This window comes from Rhipicephalus microplus, unplaced genomic scaffold (assembly GCF_043290135.1).
Source record: "Rhipicephalus microplus isolate Deutch F79 unplaced genomic scaffold, USDA_Rmic scaffold_13, whole genome shotgun sequence".
Taxonomy (NCBI): Eukaryota; Metazoa; Arthropoda; class Arachnida; order Ixodida; family Ixodidae; genus Rhipicephalus; species Rhipicephalus microplus.
In genome coordinates, this window is record NW_027464586.1 from 31084442 (window position 1) to 31109543 (window position 25102).

A 25102-nucleotide genomic window follows, 5' to 3' on the forward strand; every position below is an offset into this window, starting at 1 on the left:
CTCATTTTATTTTTCAATATATTGTAAAGCTTTCGACGCCACCAATTGGTGGCAGGGGAGCTGCAATGATACTTAGTCCCCATATCCTCCTAATTGGAATCAGAATCAAAAATGATTTCATTATGTTATCAGGAGTGTTACAAATTGTTTGTATACAGAAGGAGGTGAGTTTTCAAAGTGAGACTGAATGGGGACCTGCTACTGTAATAAATACAGAAAAAATCAATTGAATTAGCAAAACAGCAGTACAGAAATAACCAAAAAACAATACAAACAGAAAAAAGGACAATTTAAGAAAAATAACCCGAGAAAGCGGGAAAAAAAGAAGGCAATAGTCAAAAGCAGACTACAGACAAAATAAGAATAATTGAATGCTCATAATTATAGACCAAGTTCCAAAATTGGGCAACACAAAAAATGGAGGTAATTCATCACTTCTAAAATTTTACAAATTTCCAAAGTAAGACTAGATTAAAAATAAAGGTAAGTAAGCACTCCTAGACAGCTTTCATAAGAATGCAGTGAAAAAAAGCATTGAAAAATATACAATGAACAGAAAAAAATGTTACATCTATTTCAGCAATGAATGAAGATGATGCTATGCTTTTACGTATGTTGCGAAATGATATGAATAGGAAGGAGAATAACAGAAGTGACGAAAACTACCCAGATCTTGAGAGTGTTGAGAGAAAGGTCTTCAGTTTTTTTATTAATTTGCCAATTGATTGCGATGTTTTGATCGCCGGAGGTGTAGTATTCAAGAAATGGATCCCATTGAAGTGAATTGTTTGTTTGCCATAGTTATTGTGAACCTTTGGTAAAATATAATTCCGATTATGTGCAAACCCTGTCAAGTTAGTATTCACTAGATTAGATGGAGAGATAATGAACACAAGAAGCTGATTGTTGATTTGCTTGTACAGTAATATTCCTAGTTTAAATTTGAAAGTGCCATAGACCGTTAGGAGGTTGTTGACATGTAGGAGTGCTATAGCATCACGGTGATAGTGTCTATGGGTAAGTATTCTAATAGATTGATTTTGCATAGTTTGGAGAGATACAAGATGACTACTGTAAGTGTTGCCCCAGCATCTGATACAGTAGTTAAGGTGAGAATGAACAAAAGCGTAGTATAAGGAAATTAATGTACGTTGGGAAAATATATCACGGGCTTTGAGCAGAACACATATGCTGTAAGCCATTTTTCTTCGTAGGAAAGCAATATGCCAATGAAATTTCAAGTTGCGGTCAAGTGGGATTCCCAAGGTAGTAGCCTAATCATTTGCTTCAATTGCAAATTTATTTATAAACATTGGCGGGATATGAATATGTTCACGTTGGTGAGAGTGAAAAACAACGAATTTAGCTTTGGTGGGATTGATTTGTAGCTTAATATGGGAACACCAAGCAGTCAAGCTTGAAAGATCATTATTCAATTTCTGTGTCAGAGATTGGAGGTATTTGAGTGTTAATAATTTTTGTGTCATCTACGTAAAGTAAGCACTCTGAAATAGTAAGAGAAATTAGCAGGTCATTGATATAAATTATAAGAAAAAGTGGGCCGAGGATAGAACATTGCAGTACTCCAATATTTGTTACCTTCAGTGTAGATTGAAAACCTAGCAGACTTACAGCTTGACTTCTTTTGAGTAGGTAATCTTTTAGTTATATTAGCTTAGGACCATTTACACCTACGGCTTCAAGCTTCATGAAAAGAATGTAGTGGTTAATGATGTCGAATGCTTTGGTAAAATCAACGAAAACAGAACCTGCGTAGAAGCCCTTATCTATTACTCTCCTTAGCTTTTCAGTTATTGATAACAGAGCGAGGTCAGTGGAATAGCCTCGACGAAAACGAAATTGCGAAAGTTGAAGAACCTGATATTTATTGAGGTATTCGGTTAGGCGAGTTTCGAGCAATTTTTCAAATACTTTACTGAAGAAATCTACGATGCAAAAGGGTTGATAGTTGAATATTTGTGGACGGCCACCTTTTTAAAACACAGGAACAACTTTGCTACTTTTCAATTCTGCAGGGAAGATAGAAGTTTTGAAAGCTAAGTTGATTATGGATGATAAAATATCAGAAACAGCATGTGCGATCATTTTTGCGTGGGTTGGGGAAGTACCGTCAGGGCCAGCACTTGTTGTGTTCAGGTTTCGAATAACATCATGTACTTCGTGAGATGTGGTAGGAAATAACAAGAATGATCGTGGCAGACGAGAAAGGGGAAGATGATAATCAGCATCGGGGATATACGTCAGCATTAAAAAAGTAGTTACTGAAAGCTTCAGTAATCTTTGATGGGGTATCATACTTAACGTTTTTATATTTATTGATTGTGATGCTAGAGTTACTGTCCTTCCTGTTCAAAAATGAGTTGACTGTTCAAGAATGAGTTCAAAATTTCCCACTTTCTTTCTTTATATCTGAGCCAGCATCATCAGCCTTTCGTTCTAAATATTGCAGCATTTTTTCAGTTGTAATGCAAGGGTGTTGCAAAATTTTTTGTAACGTGCAAATGATTTTATATTAAAATGTTTCCGTTTTAATTTTCTATAAAGGCTTTTTTTGGGTCCTAGCTCCTTGAATAACTTTTCAGTAATTCAAGGGCTGTGAGGACTGGGGTAAACTTTTTTACATTTACAAACCTGAGTATGGCACTGAATACAGGACAATAGTATGGATGAAAACTCTGTGAGGGCTGTCTGTGGATCATCTAAGTGTATTATTAAGGACCAGTCGGTGCACATAACATCATGAATGACTTCCTGTCTAGAACATGCCTAATGAAAGATATGCTAGTTGGAGTAGTGTGACAGTTGAAGCGCACAAAAATCGGGTAATGGTCACTGGTGTCGACATTAAAAATCCCTGCATCGGGCACTTGAGATAAGTTGGAGAGTGCATGACCGATTAGGGTACTTCCATCATTGATGCAGCATGTGTGAATGGATATTAAACATTTGTAGCCAAAACTCTGGTAAACACTGGAGTAATTCAAAAAACTAGGAGAAGAAAGGTGAAGCAAATTTACATGTAAGTCACCCATGATCACTACATTTCTATGATTAAGAGCTAATGTGTGCAGTACTTTTTGGAGGGTTTCACAAAAATTAATCACCGATGAAGATGGGAATCGATAAATGCACCCAAACATGAAACTCTTGTTGTCAAGCTTAAGGAAACCGTGGTCAAGTTGAACCCAAACACTTTCGCAATCAATCAGATCTAACTCGATGTCGTGTCGTCGATTATAGTGTACGTTCGACTTGATATAAACAGCAATGCCATCATGATTGTTGCTTGCTTCTGTACTTATATGAAGGAAGAGCAAACAGATTTTTGTCGTCATCTCTAAGCCAGGTTTCAGAGATACTGGTAAGTGAGAAAGGGTTGTCAAGAGCAGATAAAAAAAGTATATCATTGAAGTGTTTGCGGATGCTCCTTGCATTAAAGTGGCCCTGAAACACTTTTTTTGGGTAACCGTGAAATTAGTAAGTCACTGGAAAAGCGAAATGCCTGAGAAAACCAACACCGCAAAAATGTTAAAAATCTCTCCAGTACGAGCGCAGTTACAAAGATTTTTCACACGCTGCAATCGCATTCTTTCTTCTCTCGTCCCAACCAAAGCACTGGAAGCTAAGCAAGGAGAGATGGGAGGGGCAAACAAAAAACGTCACTTGTGCCTCCTGACGTTAAGCACTCTTTTCTTTTCTTTTTTTCTTCGAATGTGCGGGTTTTTCAGTGGGATCAAGTGCGTACACGTGGACAAGTAGTGGACCAGTTTACAATCAATGTTATCACCTATAGTCTGCATGAGCACTACGCAGTCTTCACCATCTGTCACCGGGATTCCCTTGACTTTGACATTGTTAATCCTTTTTATTGCACAATTTGTGACACTTTCAGAGATGGTTCCGCATTTCCGCCCTGTTCTCTGCAATCAGAGAGGCGTTATCCTTCTGTAAACTTTCCACAACACCATTTGGCACTAGCTACCAGCTCACTTATTTTTTTATTGATGTCTGCAAAGTTCGCACCTGATAGCTGTGCTTAGATGATGAACTTGTTGAAAATAGCATCAACCAAATTATCACACTTCTTCAGTCTGACTTCAAGTTCAAGAACTTTTTTTCTCAGCTCAGCAGTAGTAGGCATTGCGCACAATCCAGCAAGGCAGTACAGATATGCGCAACACGACCAATCGCGGAAAATGGCAAGCAAAAAATATGGCATCAACGACAGTACAACAGCAGTGCAAACGCAAGGAAAGCGGGTTAATTTAACTATACCTGCGCAGTTAAAAATTGTGCGTAAGTCCAGGAACAATGTGTCGTTGCACTGTCGCTGTTGCCAATGGTGTCCAAACGCAAGCCTCAGTTTCTTTATATGATGATGGCAGCCGATGTGAAGCCCCTAGCGGAGCACCAGTGTAACTACCCCCGCACTGCAAAGACAGATTGATGACCGGAGTTCCACACTTGTCGCCAATGACAGTGCAACAGGCTTGCTTCCACGATAAAGCGGCTGGTGTCCACGGGTCCTTGTCGAATGCTTTGAAGCTTGGATAACTGCGCAGTAAAGAATCGTGCGCAGGTCCAGGAACGATGTGTCATTGTTCTGTCGCTGTAGCCCTGTGCATGTCTGTGCTTCGAGGTGAAATTGCAGGGAAAAAACGGGGATGCAGAAGCTTCCTAAGCATATTTTAAATTATATTTGTAAAGAAAATTATAGCTTGGCAATGTTGCAACCGGACGCCGCCATTTGGCACACTTCCGAGAGCATTTCTCAGACTTCAGATTTCTCACTTCATCTAGGTCCCCCATTGAGTAACATGCGTAAAAAAGGAAGTTTAAAAGTTCATTTCAAGGTCTTCTGTTCCCCATGTTTGGCATGTTCTTTCAGCACCTTTTGCCACTACTGGTTTGATGCTCTCTCTGGGCAACACTTTGTTGCTCTGGGACAGCATTGCGTGCTGCCTGTGGTCATGAGGTCATGGCTGTCGACAATCGCACTACTTTGTGACGTGTTCGCACTAACTCTATATTTACTGATCGATGTCGACGCTCACTTAGATTATAATTACACTTTAGTTTGGCAGCTGCGGGCAGAACCTCAATCATCATATAAAAATGGTTTGCTGCACTCATTGCAAACATTGCAGACGTGCATTCATGACCAACAGACTCGTGCGACTTTGGGTTAGAAGTTGTGCTTCAGACCTCATGACTAAAACCATCCGGTGACAACTCTTTTTACTCACGATCGAGCATGATGCACTTTAAAACATCGGGCACCATGGCTACACACACTGTTACCGAGCTTACTGCTCGGGGTCGTAACTAGGCTACCTGAAGCAAGCTTGTATGTGTATCTTTGAATAAAAAATTATTGTGCTTAAGGGCAGACTTTCAAAATAAAAAAAAACTAGGCTCTATGAGCACTGATCTACGAGGCAAATCCGAACATTGTGCACATACACATGCGAAAGCAAAGAACCTGCAATATGCTCTGTCGAAAGTAACGAATCAGATAGCCTGCTGGCTCCTTGGAACCGCGAATCGGTATTTCATTCATTAGCAGTGAACTCCCCTAGTTAAGCTTGTCGTGCAACGACCGCTTGGATCGTTGGTGAAACTAGCTAGCAGTTTTCTATGTCAGCACACCAAAACGCAATTCAGGCATGTTGCACACCGATTTGTTATCACAATATTTATTTCCTGGGAGTTCGAATACTTTGAAAAGTAAAATTCTGGTGCCAATAGAGTCGAACAGCAAATGCTATTTAAAAAATGCTATTTGAAGGTTGGATGATTCATGCACCACTAATTATAAGCAAGTACATGCATCGAGTTCAGATTGCCGTCACCATCAGTAGAGCCAAACATGGCATCGCTATGAGCCGTGAACACCCCACAAACTGCAAAGAACATTCTCTTCTCCTCTTTGGACCTTTTATTTAGCAGTCCTCAGCCTCTCATCGTTTGCCGTGACATCAATGTTGTCACCCTCTCATGTCGTCCACAGGAAGAACCCGTTTGTGTGCACACACGCCACCGTTCGTTCTCATGCAGGAGAGATGAGCTGATGAACAGAGCATGGCTACGAAAAGAGGGAAACAAGTTGGGGCTACTTTTGTATCATCAAAGACGTGGAACAACGCCATTTAAAAAAATTCTCGGAGCTAGGTCTTCATTGTAAAACCATGCACGACTGCAACACCACCACCAGATCGCAAGCTCTAAGTGGTTGAAGGGTAACACTTTTCTGTTGATCTGCTTACTTTGCATTTTTGGTAAAACTACAGTTTCCGGGTGACTGATTGTTTGCACCTCATGGTGTAACGAAGGAAAAGCGAGCTACAGCAAATAGCAAGTTTGCTTGACCCAGCAGGTGTCGTGGACGCACGCCCTGCGCCAGATAGTGATCAACTGCTACCGCTTCCATGGCCGAGAGGATCTGCTGCCAGCCTTCGAAGAGGATGACAAGGACAAAAGCAGCAAGAGCCCCACACCGCAACTTAGCCAGCAGCCAGTCACCGAGGCCCTGTCGGCTACTGCACCTACCGTTCGCATTGAAAAGGTGGGCCTTTACTGCAATTTTCTTGTGTAGCCATTTGCAGTTGAAAACTGCACACGATACATTCCTCAGTATGACTAAGTGTTTATATTCCCCGCTTTTACACTATAGAAAAGCATCTATTTATGACCGCTACCTGAAAAGATAACAGAGAGAGACATCCTTGAAGTAACAATTTCAGCCCACTGACCACCTATTGATTTTGTCCCAGATTTTGTCACTTTAGCATGAGAATGCAGCACGAAGTAGCGTCATATTGCACATAGCCCCAGCAACAGCATGTGCCTGTACATGTGCACGTAAGTGTGTGCAAGGTGGCTAGCATGGAATGCACATGAAAGTGGGAAAACTTGGCCACCTAAGCTGCTGGAAAATTGTATGGTTAGCGTCTTTTAACCTCCAGGCTGCTCCATCATATAGACGACACGATGTGGACATATGGCTGCAAATTCAAAATGACAGTGAATGAGTTGGCCATTGATTTGGCAGTGATTCTCAGTAGTGCACTACCCGTCGGAACTCGTGCCTTTTCTACAAGGGCTCATGCCCGAGTATCCTCATTAATATTGCCAAGAGGTCGGGAATTAGAAGGCAGTGTAGCAGCAGTAAATCAGTGTGCCCCAACAGATCTCACTTTTATGTAGATAGGCATATTCACTGCCATCGTTGTACCAGTTCCTGTACCTTCTGCTCATCTGTACTATTGGTTGTGTCTTCCATAGGAACAGCTTGCAAAAGTCCAAACTATCATGATAAAATAAACGGCTCTGAATTTGGCCAGAGTGACATGCATTCATTTCCTTTCAAGATGGAGCAGGTAGGAGTAACGAAAATATGGCAGTGGAAGCAGAACACTATCGACGCACGCGAATGAGAGCAGCCTCACACACACTCACTTAGGGGAATCATTCCAAGGATGAATGCAACTACTGTGTTTGCTTGCAAACTCCTCATGACTCATCCAGGCATTTGACGAAGGAGTTATTACTAGTGTGGTATGCTCCTGCTGGCGTGCATATCCAGCAACTGAAAGTGCCTTTAGTTTTGACAAATTTTGGCTAGCTTGCGTTTCACTGCATCTGAGTGTAGCAGGCTCAGATGACTCGCAGGCTTATTGTGTGTGGAAGACTGTGCCATCACTATCGAGGTTAGATGACATGCTACCGTAATTACTCGAATCTAACGCGCATCTTTTTTCCGGTTAAGCGAGTTTATAAATCGCATGCGCGTTAAAATCGAGTGCGAAAAAAAAAAAAATGAATACGGTCATTCTATTGCCATCGGCATTTCCAAAATGGCCGCCCCCTATGTGCTTCGGCATGGGCCGCATGGCGCGTCGGCAATTTCTGCCTGTGTGTAAAAGCGGCACCACGATGCCGCTTTTAAAAAAAAAAGTCATCGCGTGTGCCGGAACAGACGGAAATCGGGCCGCATTGTGGTCGTTCGGAGTTCCAGAAACGTGCATGCAATGGGACTGGCGGAAACAAAAGCAGAAGATTGTAGACAGCAAAGATTCACGCAAAGGCTTCAGTGGACCACAGCAGGGCCGATTTCCGCGAATTGAAGAGCTGCTCGCCGAGTATGTGCTTGAGCAGCAAGCGGCACAGCGGCCCGTGACGACAGAAATGCTCTAAGTGCGGGCTATGCAGTTAGCTTTAGAAAAAGGGCTAACGCGGAGCCAGTTTAAAGCGAGCAGGTGCTGGCTAACTAACTTTATGAAGAGGAAAGGCTTTTCCCTCCGAAAGCGAACGGGCATGGGTCAAAACTTGCCGGAAGAGTACGAAGAAAAGCTTCACAGTTTTCAGACGTTCATCCTAAACTTGCGGCACAACAACGGCTACCTGCTTGGGCAAATCGAGAATGCCGATCAGAGGCCTCTTTACTTCGACATGCCTAGCACTACAACCGCCGAGAAGAAGGGGGCGAAGCAAGTTCGCATGCTGACATCGGGCCACGGTAAAACAAGAGTAACGGCAATGCTCCGTTGCACGTCAGATAGGCACAAGCTTCCCCCGTACCTCATATATAAACGAAAGACGTTCCCGAAAGGAGTCGTTTTCCCGAGTAGTGTGATCGTGCGGGCCAATGAGAAAAATGGGTGCGCGTTACAATCGAGGGCGCGGTAGAATCGAGTAAATACCGTATATTCGGCAACACTTATATTGACATTGGCAGGATTGAGCAGCTATTCATGTTGCTCCGTAAATAGCACAGCAGCTGGCACATGATTTCGGTTTTGCTCGCTCACTTTGTTAAGGGGGGACGTGCCTTTGAGAATGAGCTTTCTTGTTTCTGGTAGAGTGATGATGAAAATCGGCACAGACACTAAGAATGGCCTTACCCTGCATCCACAAAAATTTCGAGGCGATAACACAAATACTTAATGAGAAACAAATTATTTTTCAATTGAACCTCGTGGAGGGGCTGGAGGATTTATAAAATGACAAAAATGGTTGGTAATTGCTGTATCCACAGCCAAATGTATGTTGAAGGGGGCTGCGTTCTCAAAATAACTTATTTGCAACACTAAAACTTGTAGTTTACGTTTTCTCCAGCGACCCTGCAATGAGCACGCTTAAACTACAAACAAGAAACTGTATAAAAAATTCTTTAAGGAGTACAATGAGAAACTAAGTTCGCAGCCCCCTGAAGCACAGTTCAAGGAGCATTGCAAAATAAAAGGAATCAAAATCCGTACAGTGGTTGCCCAGATATCTGCTCCACGAGCTGAGTATAATGCCAAAAAAACAGTATTGAGAAAACTGCGTTTAAAGTTTTAACTTCTTTTTACGCCTCTAAAACACCTAAAGATTGTGATCTTAGGTTTTTCTTGTGATATTTGACTTTTCAGGTATTCGGTCTTGGACCAGTGTGCCTTGGTTGCCCTTTTTTTCCCCCCCATAATTTCCTTTTCATGTTTTACAAAGAACAAGTATGGATTTCAAACCAAGTTCTTTGTATGAAGGAGTGATGTGATAGGCATGACAGAAACGATTGTAATTGAATGAGACCATATACTGCATTGATTACACATATTTCTTGTGCCGAAGTTGCAATTAGCGTAATTACGTTCTCGATTATAAGTATTCAATGAACATTTCTTTATTTTGAGAGAGGTTTATTGCATCAGAAAAATGGATCACACCATGACAGCCTATGCCTTCTTTCCAAATAACAAAGTTATGGGCAGAAAACTGGTGGCACAGGAATTTTAGCAGTATATTTAATGACGTAAAACAGGCATATAAAAATTCTTGCCCTTATTCATACGTGCTCTTTTGCCGCTCTAGCCGTCAAATGTATTATCATACAGCCGGTTGCAGAAACGCTAATTTACGAGGCTTTCATTGCCTCAGAACATTCATTCATAGACGTTTATGGCGATACCAAGCACGGCTCCAAGCACGTATAAATCACATCACACATGTCTAAATCGCATCACAAAAGCTTATTAACAGCACTCCATATGACCGTGAAGTGCACGGCCGCGTGGACAGTGCAACCGACGCGTAATGCACTTGCCAGCGGCGTTCGGTGACGATGCGCGAAATCTGTAATTATGATGACAAAAAAATCGGCGTGCACTGCACTTGGCATCACATTTTTGAGTGACGACGCGTGAAACTGCTAGCCGCTGTTCCGAGCGATTCTTGGCCGTGAAGGGGGGGGGGGGGGTGACGAGCTTGACTGTGTTGTCCGCTGCCCATGCGTAAAATGCCCGTACAAGATTTAGAGGAGCTAGCGAGTGATGTGGTACATTCCTTGCGAAGAAGCACGTCGCCAAGAGTGCGCTTGCACATCGTTCCTGCCCGCAGTCTCGCTGTCAGCGGAGTTAGGCCTAAAGCCGACTCCGATGACGTGCCGCACTCGTAGACCGCCGCGCGCCCGCTCGTAGTAATCTGATCGTGCATCCGGTGCGGCCACTCGTAGTAATCAGATCGTGCCCCCGCTTACAGCTTCGTTGCTTGTGAAGAAGCACGTCGCCACGAATGCGCTGGCGCGTCGTTCCTGCCCGCAGTCACGCTGTCGGCGGAGTTAGGGCTTAGACGACTCCGATGACGCGCGGCGCTCGTAGACCGCGCTCCCGCTCGTAGTAACCTGATCGCCCATCCGCTTACTGCTCATAATATATCTCAAGTGATTATCAAGCCGTGAATACGTCACGAAGTGGCGATTTTCGAGAGCCATGTCCTCGCGACGCACAAGCAGCAGACGACGATCTCCCGGAGCGAGCATCGGGCCAATGGCGAGGCGAGCTCAGGCAACATGGCGGCCACGGCCAATCAAGGTTCTCAAAACGACTTTCAAACATTTGCTTTTTGCTGGCTTGTTGTTAAAGGAAGGAGCCAACTGAGGCGGGAAAGTTAAACACGGAGAAATGCTCTTTCCGATGAGCCCAAGAAACCGGCTCCCGGCCCAAGCATCGCGAAGCTATAATTTTTTGAAAATCGCCGTTTTCTCACCATTTCCAGAAAAAGTTTTGCTACCTAGGAGGGTGAACCGAATTTTCCGAAGCACTTCTGCGCGGTTTTCAGTGTAGATATTTTGGAACCAGTTAGAAAAAGGGTTCCAGAAACTGAAAACCTGAGTTTCAGAAAATCGATTTTTTTGCCATTTTTCGCGATCCCAAAGCCACGTCCCCCCTTAAACACGTTTTTAATATTATATACACAAAAAATGTAATTGAGAGAAATATTTGGATTGTTTGTCATACATTTAAGTGTCATATTACCAGAGGTGACACAGCTGGGCATATTGTGCATCTTGATATGTTTTTGTTTTCTTCCACCAAGCTGCTCCAAAAGCATAAAAATCGCCCCGCCGCGGTGGTCTAGTGGCTAAGGTACTCAGCTGCTGACCCGCAGGTCGCGGGATTGAATCCCGGCTGCGGTGGCTGCATTTCCGATGGAGGCGGAAATGTTGTAGGCCCGTGTGCTCAGATTTGGGTGCACGTTAAAGAACTCCAAGTGGTCGAAACTTCCGGAGCCCTCCACTACGGCGTCTCTCATAATCATATGGTGGTTTTGGGACGTTACACCCCACATACCAAAAGCATAAAAATCGCTAAAATGGCACTGAACTGCTTTAAAACAACCTCAGTAGATCTCCTCTGGCCTGTTGTAACTGTTACCCAACTATCTGAAATAACCGATGATTTAATTAGTAGACTAAATACTAATGATCAAACCAACGCTATCTTTCTAGATTTGTCAAAGGCGTTCGATGTCGTCCCCCATCCCGATCTGATTACAAAACTTCTCTCAGTTGAACGAAAAGTAGTCGCATGGATAGTATGTTACTTAAGAAATAGAACACAGTGTGTCGCCATTAATGAATTTATCTCTAAAGAATTAGTAGTGTGCTCTAGTGTCCTGCAGGGCTCTGTACTGGGCCCTTTACTTTTTTTAATATATATAAATGACATTTATTTTACTGTTGAACCCCCTCTTCATATTAAATTATTTGCGGATGACTGCGTGGTATACACAGCTATTAAAACCCGAGATGACCAAAATAAATTAAACAATGCTTTGCACTCAATTGAGACATGGTGTACAAAGTGGGTTTTAAGAATAAATGCTACTAAGACAACTTTTATTACATTGAGCGACAAAAATAGGCCCCTCAGCTTTACTTCTCTTTAGGAAATACTACGATCCACAGATCCGATAAGGTTAAATATTTAGGCGTCACACTTACAAGCAACCACAGTTGGGAAACACACATTGATAACATTTGTCAGGGTGCATATAAGAAATTGGCATTTTTGAAAAGAAAGTTGCGTAGTACTCCCTGTGCTGTGAAATGAAGCGCTTACAAAGCACTAGTACAACCTAAGTTGGAGTATGCAGATGTCATTTGGAGCCCTTACCAACGATACTTAATAATTAAAATTTAAAGAGTACAAAATTTAGCTTTGTGCTTCATTTATTCTGTTTATTCGCGTCACTAGAGTGTAACCACTTTATGTATTAGGGCAAACCTTCAAACACTCGAGCAGGGTAGGGTCATATCTAGATTAAAATTGCTCTATCAGCTTTACTGCGGTCACTTCAATATGTCGCGGGAACACTATATCCAAGAGCCTTTCTTTCTTTGTTTCCTCGAGCAATTTCTTATTGGAATATGTTACCTGAAGAGGGGGTCAACTCTGTGTCATCAGAGGTGTTTTTTCAGCGTATTTGTAATATAAGCTTTGGTTAAAATGTCGTTTCAAAATTGGAAGACATTATCATTGTGTTCTTTTACCGTATACTACTGTATCGTATGCTTACACGCGATTGTGTAAGCATATTTACGCCTCCCCTTATGTGTGTTGTACGTTTTAAAGTTACGATAAGCAACACTGATGTATTGTCAAGTTGTATATAGAATTTCCATCAATGTATTTCTTTGTTTTCACTCCTGCATGGGCCCCAGAGGGGCCTGCAGTATCTGTAAATAAATAAAAAAAAGATTGATTTATATGTGGGGTTTAACATTCCGAGACCACCATATGATTATGAGAGACGCCCTAGTAGAGGGCTCTGAAACTTTCCACCACCTGTGGTTCTTTAAGGTGCAGCCAAATCTGAGCTCACGGGCCTACAGCATTTTCGCCTCTATCAAAAATGCAGCCCACTTTAATGCCGCAACCTCCGGGTCAGCAGCCAAGTGCCTAAGCCACTACAACACCGCGGCAGGGCAAGAATTTTGATGCCAAGCTCAGCCTCAATGGGAAAAAAAGGCTGAGTTGACTACATGATTTTCTGAGCAGTGCCAGGAATACCAATAAAATTAAATGCTAAAGCGTGTTTTTTACTTTGCACCTTTCTGGCGGCAAAGGCTCTCATGGTGCCGCCATAATCTCCTCTGGCCTGTTGCAAATATTGTCACGTAAGAGTGAAGGTAGCCCGAAGACATTAGACCGGGAGGCTCGTAGAAATGGAAGGAAATCCGTTTATTTGGCGGACTTGTGCCCACTAAAGGAAAGTATACACATCGGCTTAGCAGGTGGCGAACAGCGTGTTCGACGGCCGTCGGGGAACCGAATGCCCCACTAGATTGCAAGGCGCGTTCACCATCCGAGGTACCCCCCCCCCCCCCCCCCCCAAAAAAAAGCAGGTATAACAATGGTCGTAGAATCTGGGGCTATCTCATAATCAACGAATGGCCGACGTGCGAGCCACGATCTTCGCAGATGAATCGCGGTGCGCCTTGGATTACGATAAGGCCGCGTGCCGGCGGTATTGGCATGGGCAACACTATCCGCAATACGCTTTGCGGCAAACGTAAGCATCGACCCGATGCTTTGTTTAAAATAAAACAAAAGCAAAAAGACAGCCTGTGCAACATTAAATGGCATCTAAACCAATGCTGCTGGCGTCTGTATGTATCTCAGTTTCGGCATTTTCATCAAAGTGACCCAGCACTGGCGGCGACTGGCTGTAAACGTTGTTGAAGTTCTTTGAATGCCTCACGTTGCGCAGCTTTTCATTTGAAAGGGGCGTCGGACTTGGTGAGCTGTGTCAAAGGGTTAGCAATCTGTGAGAAGTTCTTGACGAACCGCCGGTAATAGACGCACAGTCCTAGGAATCGGCGCACTGCTCTCTTATCTTGCGGCTGAGGAAACTGTGCGATAGCGGCTGTCTTTTCGGGATCTGGTCATACGCCATCTTTGCTTATAATATGGCCAAGAAACCGTAGTTCGTCATAGGCAAAATGACATTTTTCTTGCTTCAGTGTCAGCCCTCATGAATTAGTTGCGTCTTGTACTGTCCGGAGCCTTTTCAGGTGGTCGCTAAATGGAGGCAAAGACGACCACATCGTCCAGGTTACGAGACATATTTGCCACTTAAGGCCTCCCAGTACTGTGTCCGTTAGACGCTGGAAGGTTGCTGGAGCGGAACAAAGTCCAAATGGCATCACTTTGAACTCATACAATCCATCCGGCGCAATGAAGGCGGTCTTTTCTCGGTCTCTTTCATCAACCTGAATTTGCCAATACCCTGTCTTCAGATCAACAGACGAGAAGTACTTTGCATCACTAAGACGATCTAGGGTATCGTCGATCTTTGGTAAAGGGTACACGTCATTCTTGGCTACACTATTCAACCGTCGGTAATCGACGCAAAACCGAAGACTTCCGTCTTTTTGACAGGGACGACCGGTGCTGCCCATGGGCTTTTCGGTGGCTGAATTACATCGTCGTGTAACATTTCCTCAACTAGCTCTCGGATGGCCTGGCGTTCACGTGCCGACACACGATAAGGGCTTTGATGGAGAGGGCGGATGTCTTCTTGTGTTATGATTCGATGCTTTGCGAGATAAGTTGGTCGCACCTGTGAAGAAGTGGCGAAACAGTCGTCATAACGTCGAAGAAGGTTCTGGAGCAGTTGCTGCTTGCATTGAGGCAAAGAAGGGTTAATGTCGAATGACAGTTGCGAGTTGTGGGTCTGTGGGGTGATGGTCGCTAAATTCGAAAGAGCGAGAGTGCCGCTGACTTCAGAAATTTCATCGAAAAAGGTAATGGTCGTGCCTTCGGCCAGGAGACGGTGTTCTTGGTAGCAGCACTGGGCCCTGTCCATTCCGGAAGTCCGCAATGCCTCTTGCGATTGCGATATCACGGCCAAGCAAAACCTGTATGTTACCTTCGATGACGCCACGTGCATTTTCGGCAGTACCAGTGGTTACAATGATTAGGGTGGTTGTTTGGGGTGGGGCGCTCACGTCATTCTCGAGCACACGGAGGGCTGCGCGGTTATGTGGTGCCGAGTATGAATTTATGGCTTCATCCAAGGAAAGTTTGATGGGTCTGGACGCCAGGCCAATAACCGCGTGATGTTGAGTGAAGAAGTCTATGCCGAGAATGACGTCACGGGAGCACTGTGCGAGCACCAAGAAAGTCGTAAGGTATGTGTGACCATCGAATGTCACCCTTGCAGTACATCGCTCCAATGGGGTGAAAAGGTGGCCTCCCGCTGTGCGGATCTGCGGGCCGTCCCAAGCCGTCTTAACCTTCTTCAGTTGTGCTGTCAATGGCCCGCTGATGACCAAGTAGTCAGCCCCTGTGTCAATCAAGGCAGTTACGGGTGGCCGTCGATAGATACTTCAAAATCGTTGACACGTGGGCTGTAGTTGCACGTTGGTTTTGGGTTCAGGTCACGGCTTCGTCTTGTTGCTTCGTTTTGCTTCGTCTCGCGGCTTGGGTTGTTGTGCGTTGTCGTCGTCGTAGATGATGTGCTGTCGTCATATATGGTCGTCGGGGGAGGGTCTTGAGCTTTTGCTCTTGAAGCAACCTCACCTCCAAAGGTTGCTGGTTTTAGTTTCCCCTGCGGGGGCTTGGGGACCTTCTTCGTTCATTGTCGCTGCGGTTCGGTGACGCGAAGCGTGGAGATGGTGGTGATGGAGAACAGCTTGACAAGTACTCTGTATGGTGCAAGTAGTCTTCGATTGCCGCAGGTCGTTGTCCAGGGCGTGGCCATGGTGCCCGAGATGAGAAGCCATGCAGTCCCATTTCCCTGTAGGGGCAGTGTCGAAGAATGTGGCTGGCCTCACCGCAGTGAAAGCATAGGGGACGGTCGTCGGGAGTTCTCCAGATGTCCCATTTTCTTGGGCTCGGGCGTCTCTCGTAGGTTGGGCAGGGAAGGGCGGATGGCTAATTGGGGCTGCAGGGTACTGTCGAAGACTGGGCTCGTTTCGTCGGGATGGCCTAGTGATCACTGCAGTGACGTAAGTCATTGCTTCGGCCTCTGTTCCAGTCGTCGCTGATGAAGAGCCAAGCGCCTGCTGGACTTCGTCACGCACTATGTCCAAAAGAGATCCTTCTTGGGGGGGCTCGGAGGGAGAAGGTAGCAATCGACGTAGTTCTTCTTTAACCACTTCTCGAATAGCTTCCTGCAGATCCTTGGTGGTTAGCCCACCTCGGATCGGTTCCGAGTAGAGCGAGCTGAGCTGAAACGGGCGGTTGTATTGCAGAGTCCGGGCGTCCAGGGTCCTTTCTATAGTGTGCGCTTCTTCAGTATATTCGGCGACTCTTTTAGGGGGGTTTCTTATGAGGCCGGCGAAAAGCGACTCCTTTGCCCCTCGCATTAGCTATCCGACCTTTTTGTCTTCGGTCATGTCTTGGTCCGCTCGCCAAAAAAGACGTTTCATTTCTTCGACGTACACATTTAGGGTCTCAATCGACTGTTGAATCCTCGATTCTAGCAGAAGCTGGGCCCTTTCTTTTCGCATGATGCTGGTGAAGGTCCTGAGTACCTCATTCTTCAGCATTTTCCAGGTGGTCAGTGTGGTCTCATGGTTTTCATACCACGTTTTGGCGTGGCTGTCCAGGGAAAAGTAAACGTATTGCAGATTCATTTCTTCATCCCACTTGTTTATGGTAGCCACGCGCTCTAATTGGTCGAGCCATTCTTTTGGGTCTTCAGCGGCATAACCATGGAAAGTTGAAGACACCCGCGGCTGCTGCAGAATGACAGGGGTGGGTGATTGCGGGTTGCTCATGGTGACTGTGGAAGCGTCCTTTCGTGGTTGCGTGGGGTCCGGTAGCAGTCCCAGCTCAGGTGGCAGGTTTCGGAGGCGGCGGCTGCTTCGAGTATCCGTGTCTTCAGCGTCCTGGTTCTCTGCAGTGGCTGTTTTAAGGTGGTTCTTGTGCATACCCCGCACCTCCACCAGATGTCACGTATGAGTGAGGGTAGCCTGAAGACAGGAGACTGGGAGGCTCGTAGAAATAGAAGGGAATCCGTTTATTTGGCGGACTCGCGCCCACTAAAGGAAAGTGTACACATCGGCTTAGCGGGTGGCGAAGAGTGTGTTCGATGGCCGTCTGGGAACTGAATGCCCCACTGGATTGCAAAGCGCGTTCACCATCCAAAATATGCTCCCCCCCCCCCCCAAAAAAAAGCAGGTATAACAGTCGTCGTAAAATCTGGGGCTATCTCGTAATGAACGAATGGTCGACGTGCGGGCCAGGATCCTCGCAGATGAATCGCGGTGCATCTTGGACCAGAATAAGGCTGCGTGCCGGCGGTATCGGCATGCGCAACACTATTCACAATACGCTTCGCGGCAATATGCGCGATCCACTAAATTGTGCTGCCGTGCTTCAAGCGTGCTGCTTCTACTAGCTTTAGACTGTGTGTTCTTGTGCCACTGTCGCTTAGCGAAAAACCACCGAGTTAGCCATCCTAACTGAGAGGCATGTGTAGCGGGGTTGGCTCTCAGGCTCTTTGTTCTGTGTAGGGCATTCATCCGGCTGCTGCTGTTTTCATGTTGACGCTGCTGCGTGCGGTCACCTATGTACGCACGTTTGCCATGTGCGAATACCTTGTTGCACTAACGAAGAGGCATCCCCCTGCATGCGACGCGTCTCGTGGATGCTCTGGCGCGTTGATTCTCAAACTGGGTTTCGTGAGCGACAGAAAGCATGCAACCCACTCCCGGTTACCCTCATTAGCAAAGATTTATTTAGATAGGCGAGTTTTCGTTGCATATTGCATCTAAAAAAGCCATCAAACGCCAAATCCGCACAAAGGTGTCTGCAGGTAGCGAGAGACTCACTTGGTGGCAGCACTAAAGACTCTTGCACGATTTATGAACCTGTGGTGACAGAACGCACATTTAAACCAGTTCAAACGATATTAACGGGTACCTCGATGCTTCATTCGTGCGTCGTGACGTGTTGCCGATCAGATGGCATAGTTTTCATGTACAGTAATCGAAACTTGCAAGTGCGCTTTAAAGGTGCCTTGCAACACTCTTTCAGGTAGCCATGGAATGTAGTCACTAAAAGAGCTTATTGCCTTACGAATTCACCTCAGCAAAACCTTTTAAAATCCGCTCAGTACGAGTGCAGTTACAAAAATTTATTGCACGCTGCAATCACATTATCTCTTTTCACGTCCTGGCAAAAGCTCTGGAAGCTAAGCAGGGAGGGATGGCACGGGCAAAGAAAATGTCTCACGTGCGTCTCATAATCTTAAGGAATTTTTTTCTGCGATAGCATTTATATGGATAGTCTCTGCTGATTTTTGCCGTCCTCGCTGCCGTCATGCACCGTATATGTATATGTATTTATATATATGTGAAAACTTGAGAAAGGTAAAAAGCCGCCCGCACTCGGCACCCAGTTCGTCACAACGTGCCAGCACACTTATAGGTGCTTGTGTGCATGCGCTTATCCATCAGTGGGGAGAATCGTGTGCCTTGGCCTTTCACCAGGACGATTGTGTTAGTTGCCTGGGCCACAAAGGTCCCTTTGTCTGCTGGGCAGGCCCCATTTTTGAAAAGAGCATGCTTTTCGAACACAGCGAAGTAAAAACAGGCACATTAATTTGTTTGCACTCATATCTGTACCTGTGATTACGTATCTTGATACATTGTTGTTAATTAGTTCTTGTCCTGTGTGTGTTGTTTACGAGCGTCATTTGTGCGTAAGTAGCGCACTGCATGTTTCGATCTGCTAGCCGTTCACAGTGTTATATTCCAAGTAGTTGCTCTCGCATTCATTGCTTCATCCTTGCAGCGAAACTGTGACTTTTTTCCACTTTTTTTATTCGAATAGGGGGCCTTTTCAGTCCGATCACACACGCATGCGTGGACAAGTAGTGGCCTCCCGAGGTGATCCCTGTAACGACCGATTGCGCCATGTTCAAATCAGCCAATGGGTGACAGAACGGCTATGATGTGTGATTTTTTAGTTTCTTCTGTCATATGTCATGAGAAGAGAAATTAATTGTTAGCTGACTAAGAATTATGAATTTCAGGTTGCGTGCTGCACAACACTCGGACCTTGTTATAACGAAGTTGAAGGGCAGCCTCAATTATTTTGTTATATTCATTATTTCGTTATATCGATTTTAACAGCTTGTGGCAACGTATGCTCAGATGGGCACACACCTATAAGCATGCAAAGAAGGAAACCGCCTCACGGTCCGATGTACCTCTACGTGACCACGCATGCATCGGAAAATAAACACAGTCGAACCTCATTAATTTGAACACGCTTAATTCGAACTTTCGGTTAATTCGAACTGATGCTGAGGTCCCGTCAAAGATATGTGTATTCCAATTGGTGAAAATGCCCTGTCATTCGAACGTGCAAGCACCTGGAACGGTTAATTTGAACATACCACGCTCCAAAAATGCTCTCTGCACCATGGCCAATCCTGCGGCAACACCTCTTAACGTTGCGCGCAAAGAAGGAAAAGAAGAAAAGGAAAGAAAGGACTGTGACAGATTGTTTGTTCTCTCTCAAATGCCGATCTGCGACGCGCCTGTGCCACGCTTCTCCCTTTTTCGTCTCTGTGCGTAGAGACCCTTCTCCTTCCAAGGCCGCGTGCGGAGACAGAGGAAAAGACAAAAAAAAAGCTGTCGCGGAGAGGCCTCCATTCTCGGTGCCTAGGGTAGCAGCGGAGACGCAGTCATTGCTGTCATCTTTAAGGCGCAGAGAGGGAAACCGATTTGCACCACGGCGCTGCTTCTCGGTCATGTGACCTGCTGAGCCCTTTCTCAATCCTCTTCGCTGGCTGTGTGAGAAGGACGACTTTTTCAGCCGCTGGTGCGTGGCTGTAAGGTCGGCGCGGTAGTTTTGAAAGAGCCACACTGAACAAGTGTCAAACTCCGCAGAAAACGATATACTTAACACACTACGGTCGTTTTTTTTATAGACTATTTTATAGACTAATTTAGTTCGTTGTATTCACTTACTGGTCATTTTACTTCGTTAGGAGGCTTAAAGTGTATGGTTCTCAATGAAGTTTTCAAGGGGAAATTCATTTACTTTGTTATATCCATTATTTCGTTATATCCCATTACTTTATAAGGAGGTTTGAGTGTATAATATTTGGCTCACGTGCTCTCAGGAGCCTTTGCTATCGATCGGCAACGTTTTCTGACCATCCTCTAAACATCTTGTAGGGCTCCTTTAAGAGGCGTCACTGTGTGCCGGCTCTGGGCTACAGAAGCTTTTAGGCTTAGCATTACACTCGACTAGTCTTTCTGCAGTGTGACTGGCATACACCTCCTCCCCCTTATTTTTTTTTTTGCAACAAATTCAGCCTCTCTGCGCACATTGAGGGGCGTTATGAGCTATTACCATTTGCATAACTCCTAGTGCCATAAGCACGCGCTTTACTAGATAGTAAGTGCGGCAAGGTTTATTAGCGCTTGCGTCGCACTCTTGATAGTGGTCCCGCACGAGGTGGCCATCAATGGTGGTGCAGTGAGCTTTTGTTGTCTGTAAAAGGGGCCCTGTAATACCCCTGTCACATGGCCACCACCAAACTCCGTTGAACACCGTCAACGCAAATCTCCCCTAGGGGGTTCGACGGAGAAAGAGTTGTGGCAGTGTCACACGGCAATGACAAGGTTGTAACAGTTGCCGCGAGGGGGCTCAGCTGGCGCTGTATGATTTTCGACACAGTATTCTAATTTCATCTCCATTGATCTTTTTTGTGAATCCTCTTTATGCGGTTTTTACAAAAAGGCACTATTAAGTAGGTATGCGACTAACAAACCATTAAAAATAATTTCAAATAAAAACGCATTTGCTAAATGTAGCAATGCTGCTAGTGACTCTGGCCACATGGTGCTTTTAGTTGTTTTGTTGCCTGTGTACAAGCTCGGTACGAAAGTTCGTATGCTTCCTTGCCTTGTGAGCGCTCATTTTGTGTTCTTCAGCCATGAGTGACACAGCGGATGATGTGAGGAGGCGGTACGATAATGCGCTGGTAATGACGATGATCGGCTGGCGCCGGCCGGCCCGACTAGCGGGGCACGGTGTGTAGGGCATTGTTCAGAGTAAGTGAGCTCTGGAGGGCGTAAATACCGTATTTACTCGCATAATAGGCGCACTTTTTTTTTTTAGAAAATCCGGCTCGAAGTTAGGGGTGCGCCAATTACGCGGGGTAAAATTTTTGAAAATTTTTTCAACTTTGTTCTCGCGCTTTAAATCTGCACACTTGTCAAGTAAAAGGCGACTTTATCGTTTACCAATTAATTCAGCATAAAACAAACATACCCAAGTACCTTTTAATGAACAAGCGAGAGCCGTCAACTGCACACACACACGTAAAATTTATTTACACAAAAGTCGTAGCTGTTCCTCCTTTTCCCTATTCGGAGTCCGAGTCGGAGATCACACATTCATCCTCGCCGAGCGGGGATTCGTTTTCGGTGTCCGAATCATCCGCACCCCCCCAACATGTCATCCTCACTTGCATCCAGTGCGTTCGAGATACCCGTCTTCTTGAAGCTTTTCCTGACGACTTCGTCGGAGATCGCCTGCCACGCTTCCACGATCCAAGCGCACAGCATTTCCACAAGCGGCCTCTTAATCTTACCACCTGGAGTCAGCTGATGTTGTCCTCCAGCCATCCAGGTGGTGTACAGCCTTCGAACATTGTCCTTGAAAGGTTTATTCAAGGACACGTCCAAAGGCTGCAGTATCGATGTGAGGCCGCCCGGAATCACTGCCAGATCTGTGTGCAGCTCCTTTTGCTCATCTCGTACGCGGTCTACTAGGTGCCCATGAAAACTATCCAGGACAAGCATGGACGGCAACAGACCACCCGGCCGCCGACCCCAGACTGTTTTCACCCAATCCACCATGAGTTCCGCGCTCATCCAGCCTTTTTCCTGGACTCTGACGTAGATGCCTTGAGGGAATTTCGCCTTTGGGAGCGTCTTACGTTTAAAAATAATGTAAGGCGGTAGCTTACGCCCATCCGCTGTCACCGCCAGCATTACGGTGCCTCGTTGTTTATCAGCGCCAGACGTTCTGACGATGACGCTCCGTGCACCTTTCTCCTCCACTGTCGTGTTCCACAGCATATCAAAGCAAAGGGGGGTCTGATCAGCGTTGCCGATCTGGGACAAAATGAAGTCTTTCTGCTGTCGGAGCTTTATAACAAAACTGTGGATGTCCACCACTTTTTCCTCATATGCTGCGGGCAAGCGCTGGCACAAGGTGGTCCGCCTTCGCAGTGCGAGGCCATGGCGCCGCATGAAACGAGTTGTCCATCCGGAGCTGGCTTTGAACTCTTTTGCTTCGATGCCCTGCGCTCGGGCTATTCTGCGCGCCTCAGTCTGCACAATATCCAACGACACAGCACAGCCGTCTTGTCGTAGCTCCCGTATATGCCGGACCAGTTGCTCTTCGACGTTCGGATACCTGCCGGTCTTGGCACCGCGGAAAGTCCGTCGTGTCTTCTTCGTCGCCTTAAGTTTTTCTTCTTGGTCCCTCTAGTACCGAATACTGGTTTCTCCAACGCCGAAATGCCTGCTTGCAGCCTGGCTGCCGTGCTCCAGCGTGTACTATACTGCCGTCAGTTTAAACCCAGCCGTTTAGCTCGCGTACTTCCCCATACTTCCCCATGGTGGAACCAAAGTTTAAAACACGACCACAACACACGCACACCGCTTGCAAAATGGCGTTTCTTTCTTTTTCTCTGATGGTGGTGATGGCGATCGAGCCGCCGGCGTTGTACACGTGACCTCCAAAAAGCGCGGCGATTTGGGGGGTATCAGTAATTGATGGGACAGCCGTTTTTTTTTTTCCGCTCATGGACGCTTTTTTTTAAAGTTTTATTTCGACAAACACGTTGGTTAGGTCGTTGCACTTCGAATTTTTTTTTATTTGCTCGTCGATTTGCCTTCTTTTTTTCTTCAGGGTACGGGGACCGCGTTCCAACTGTACCGCTGGGGGGTAGAATTGTTTCTGATCACGGCCAAGTTCGGAGTGCGCCTATTATGCGCGGAATTAAAAAAAATCGAATTTTCCGCGATCAAACTAGGGGTGCGCCTATTATGCGAGTGCGCCAATTATGCGAGTAAATATGGTATATGTAAACAAACACGCGTTGTGAATGAGTACTACAACGAAAGGACGTTTAATATTGCCAAAATGTAATATTCTTTCACTGCGGCCACTTAGTGCTCGAAATTGTTCTCTGACCTCTAGACTGCAGGGGACGAGAGTACCTCGTTTCTCTGTGAAGGGAGATCGTTGAACGTCCTTTGCCAAATGCTCCGTTTACCTTTGTTTGCATAAGGGTGGCCGTGTGACACGGACCGCATCTTCGTTGTCGTAAGGACGAGGGAGTTAAACGGTCTTCACGGGTGCCCATGTGACAGGGGTATAAGACTTTTTCATCGGCATTCTGCACTGCTTGAGTTCGTGCAGTGTTGAATACTGAGATGGCTGTAAAAAGAATCATCGATATTGGTACATCATAACGAAAGTTATTAGTGTTCAAACTTCAAAGCCTCGGCTGACGACAAGAGAAAACATTTACTTTGGCATTTCGCTTTCCCACTGATGTCAAATGCCCTTTCCGATTGCCTCTTACAGAGCGGTACCGGATGACTCGCCTCGTGATGGCCATTTTACAGCTCCTGGCGTCGTTTTACAGTTGTTTTCACACTTCCATATTTAAAGACGAAAATTTTTTTGTATCATAGCAAGTATAAAAAGTGCTTCTATAATTTTCAGTGCAGAACAGTGTGGCTTATCTGTAACCATATGAACATTACATGCAATTTGTCAAGTCGACCGAATCAAAACGCAGTCTGTGTCGTCACTTTCACTTGAGGAAGGGCCACTTTTGATGACAAATGTAGCTGCTGTGTGTTGTACTAGTCCAAAAACAGGGCGGTTTCTCTGTAGAAAAACATTAGAACAGTTTTGTTTTCGGAGTTGCCACTCGATCACCAATATTGGTGCATTTCACAGTTCGAGAACAAGCGGTGAAAACAACACGTTTAACTTGTGCTGCAGGGGCTTTATAAAAGCTTGCAGTACAATTGATGCTATGCCAGCCACACAGCCGAGCAGATATAAAAGCAGACATACAAAGTCGAAGCAAAAGTTAAAGCAAAAAGTTAATATGCTAAATCATGTCACTTTTTTAAAGCGAAGGCCCACTCTTACGTAACTGCGATTCTGGTGCAATCGCAGTTTTTTTTTTCATTCTTTATTAGTGTGATGTGTTTTCCTTTAACATGATTGTTTTACACGGAGATCTATCACGGCTCCGCTGAAGTGTTTTCATCACGGATATGTCGTACTAAAATATATACTAACACATCGCAAAGAAAAGTACGAGAAGAAGTTCCGCAGTGGGGCGTCGAACCAGCGACATTTCGTTCCTCTGCGCGCGATGCCAACCACTAAGCCACAGACCAAACCTTTTAAAACTTTGTAACCATTTCTGTACACTGTACTGCTGGCTATCCTCAGAGCTTGGGAACTTCAGCGTGCTTTTATCAGTAGCAAGATAGTATGACATACGGACGGGGGGTGTGCGCGCTCTCTGTCGTGTTGCGCAACCCTGCGCATCACTATGCGCGTTTACCTCCACATGTCATAGTCAAAGTGCGTATAGATGTTCTCTGGCATGGTTGCTCACTTGCGCAGGTGCTTATCCCAGGATTCGGGTGCTTTGTACCTTTTGTGCTTCCACTGCAAGTTTGCTTTAAAGTGAGAGTGGTTGAAAAGAGCATGAATGTCACTTTGCTCGCTGCCATGGCCACATTTAG

At 45.5% G+C, this 25102-nt stretch overlaps 1 protein-coding gene across 3 annotated transcripts in view; it reads left to right on the plus strand.

The window, feature by feature from the left end:
• Positions 1-25102, plus strand: part of LOC119163019 (nuclear respiratory factor 1) — a 188969-nt gene that overhangs the window by 147099 nt on the left and 16768 nt on the right. The window contains exon 7 of one of the 3 annotated variants that reach the window (XM_037414910.2): positions 6395-6586. The exons of 1 other annotated variant lie outside the window; for it this stretch is intronic. In XM_037414910.2, the coding sequence (XP_037270807.2) occupies positions 6395-6586 (192 nt within the window). The remainder of the gene's footprint in view (positions 1-6394; positions 6587-25102) is intronic. One more of the 3 variants, XM_037414911.2, reaches the window with a different exon arrangement.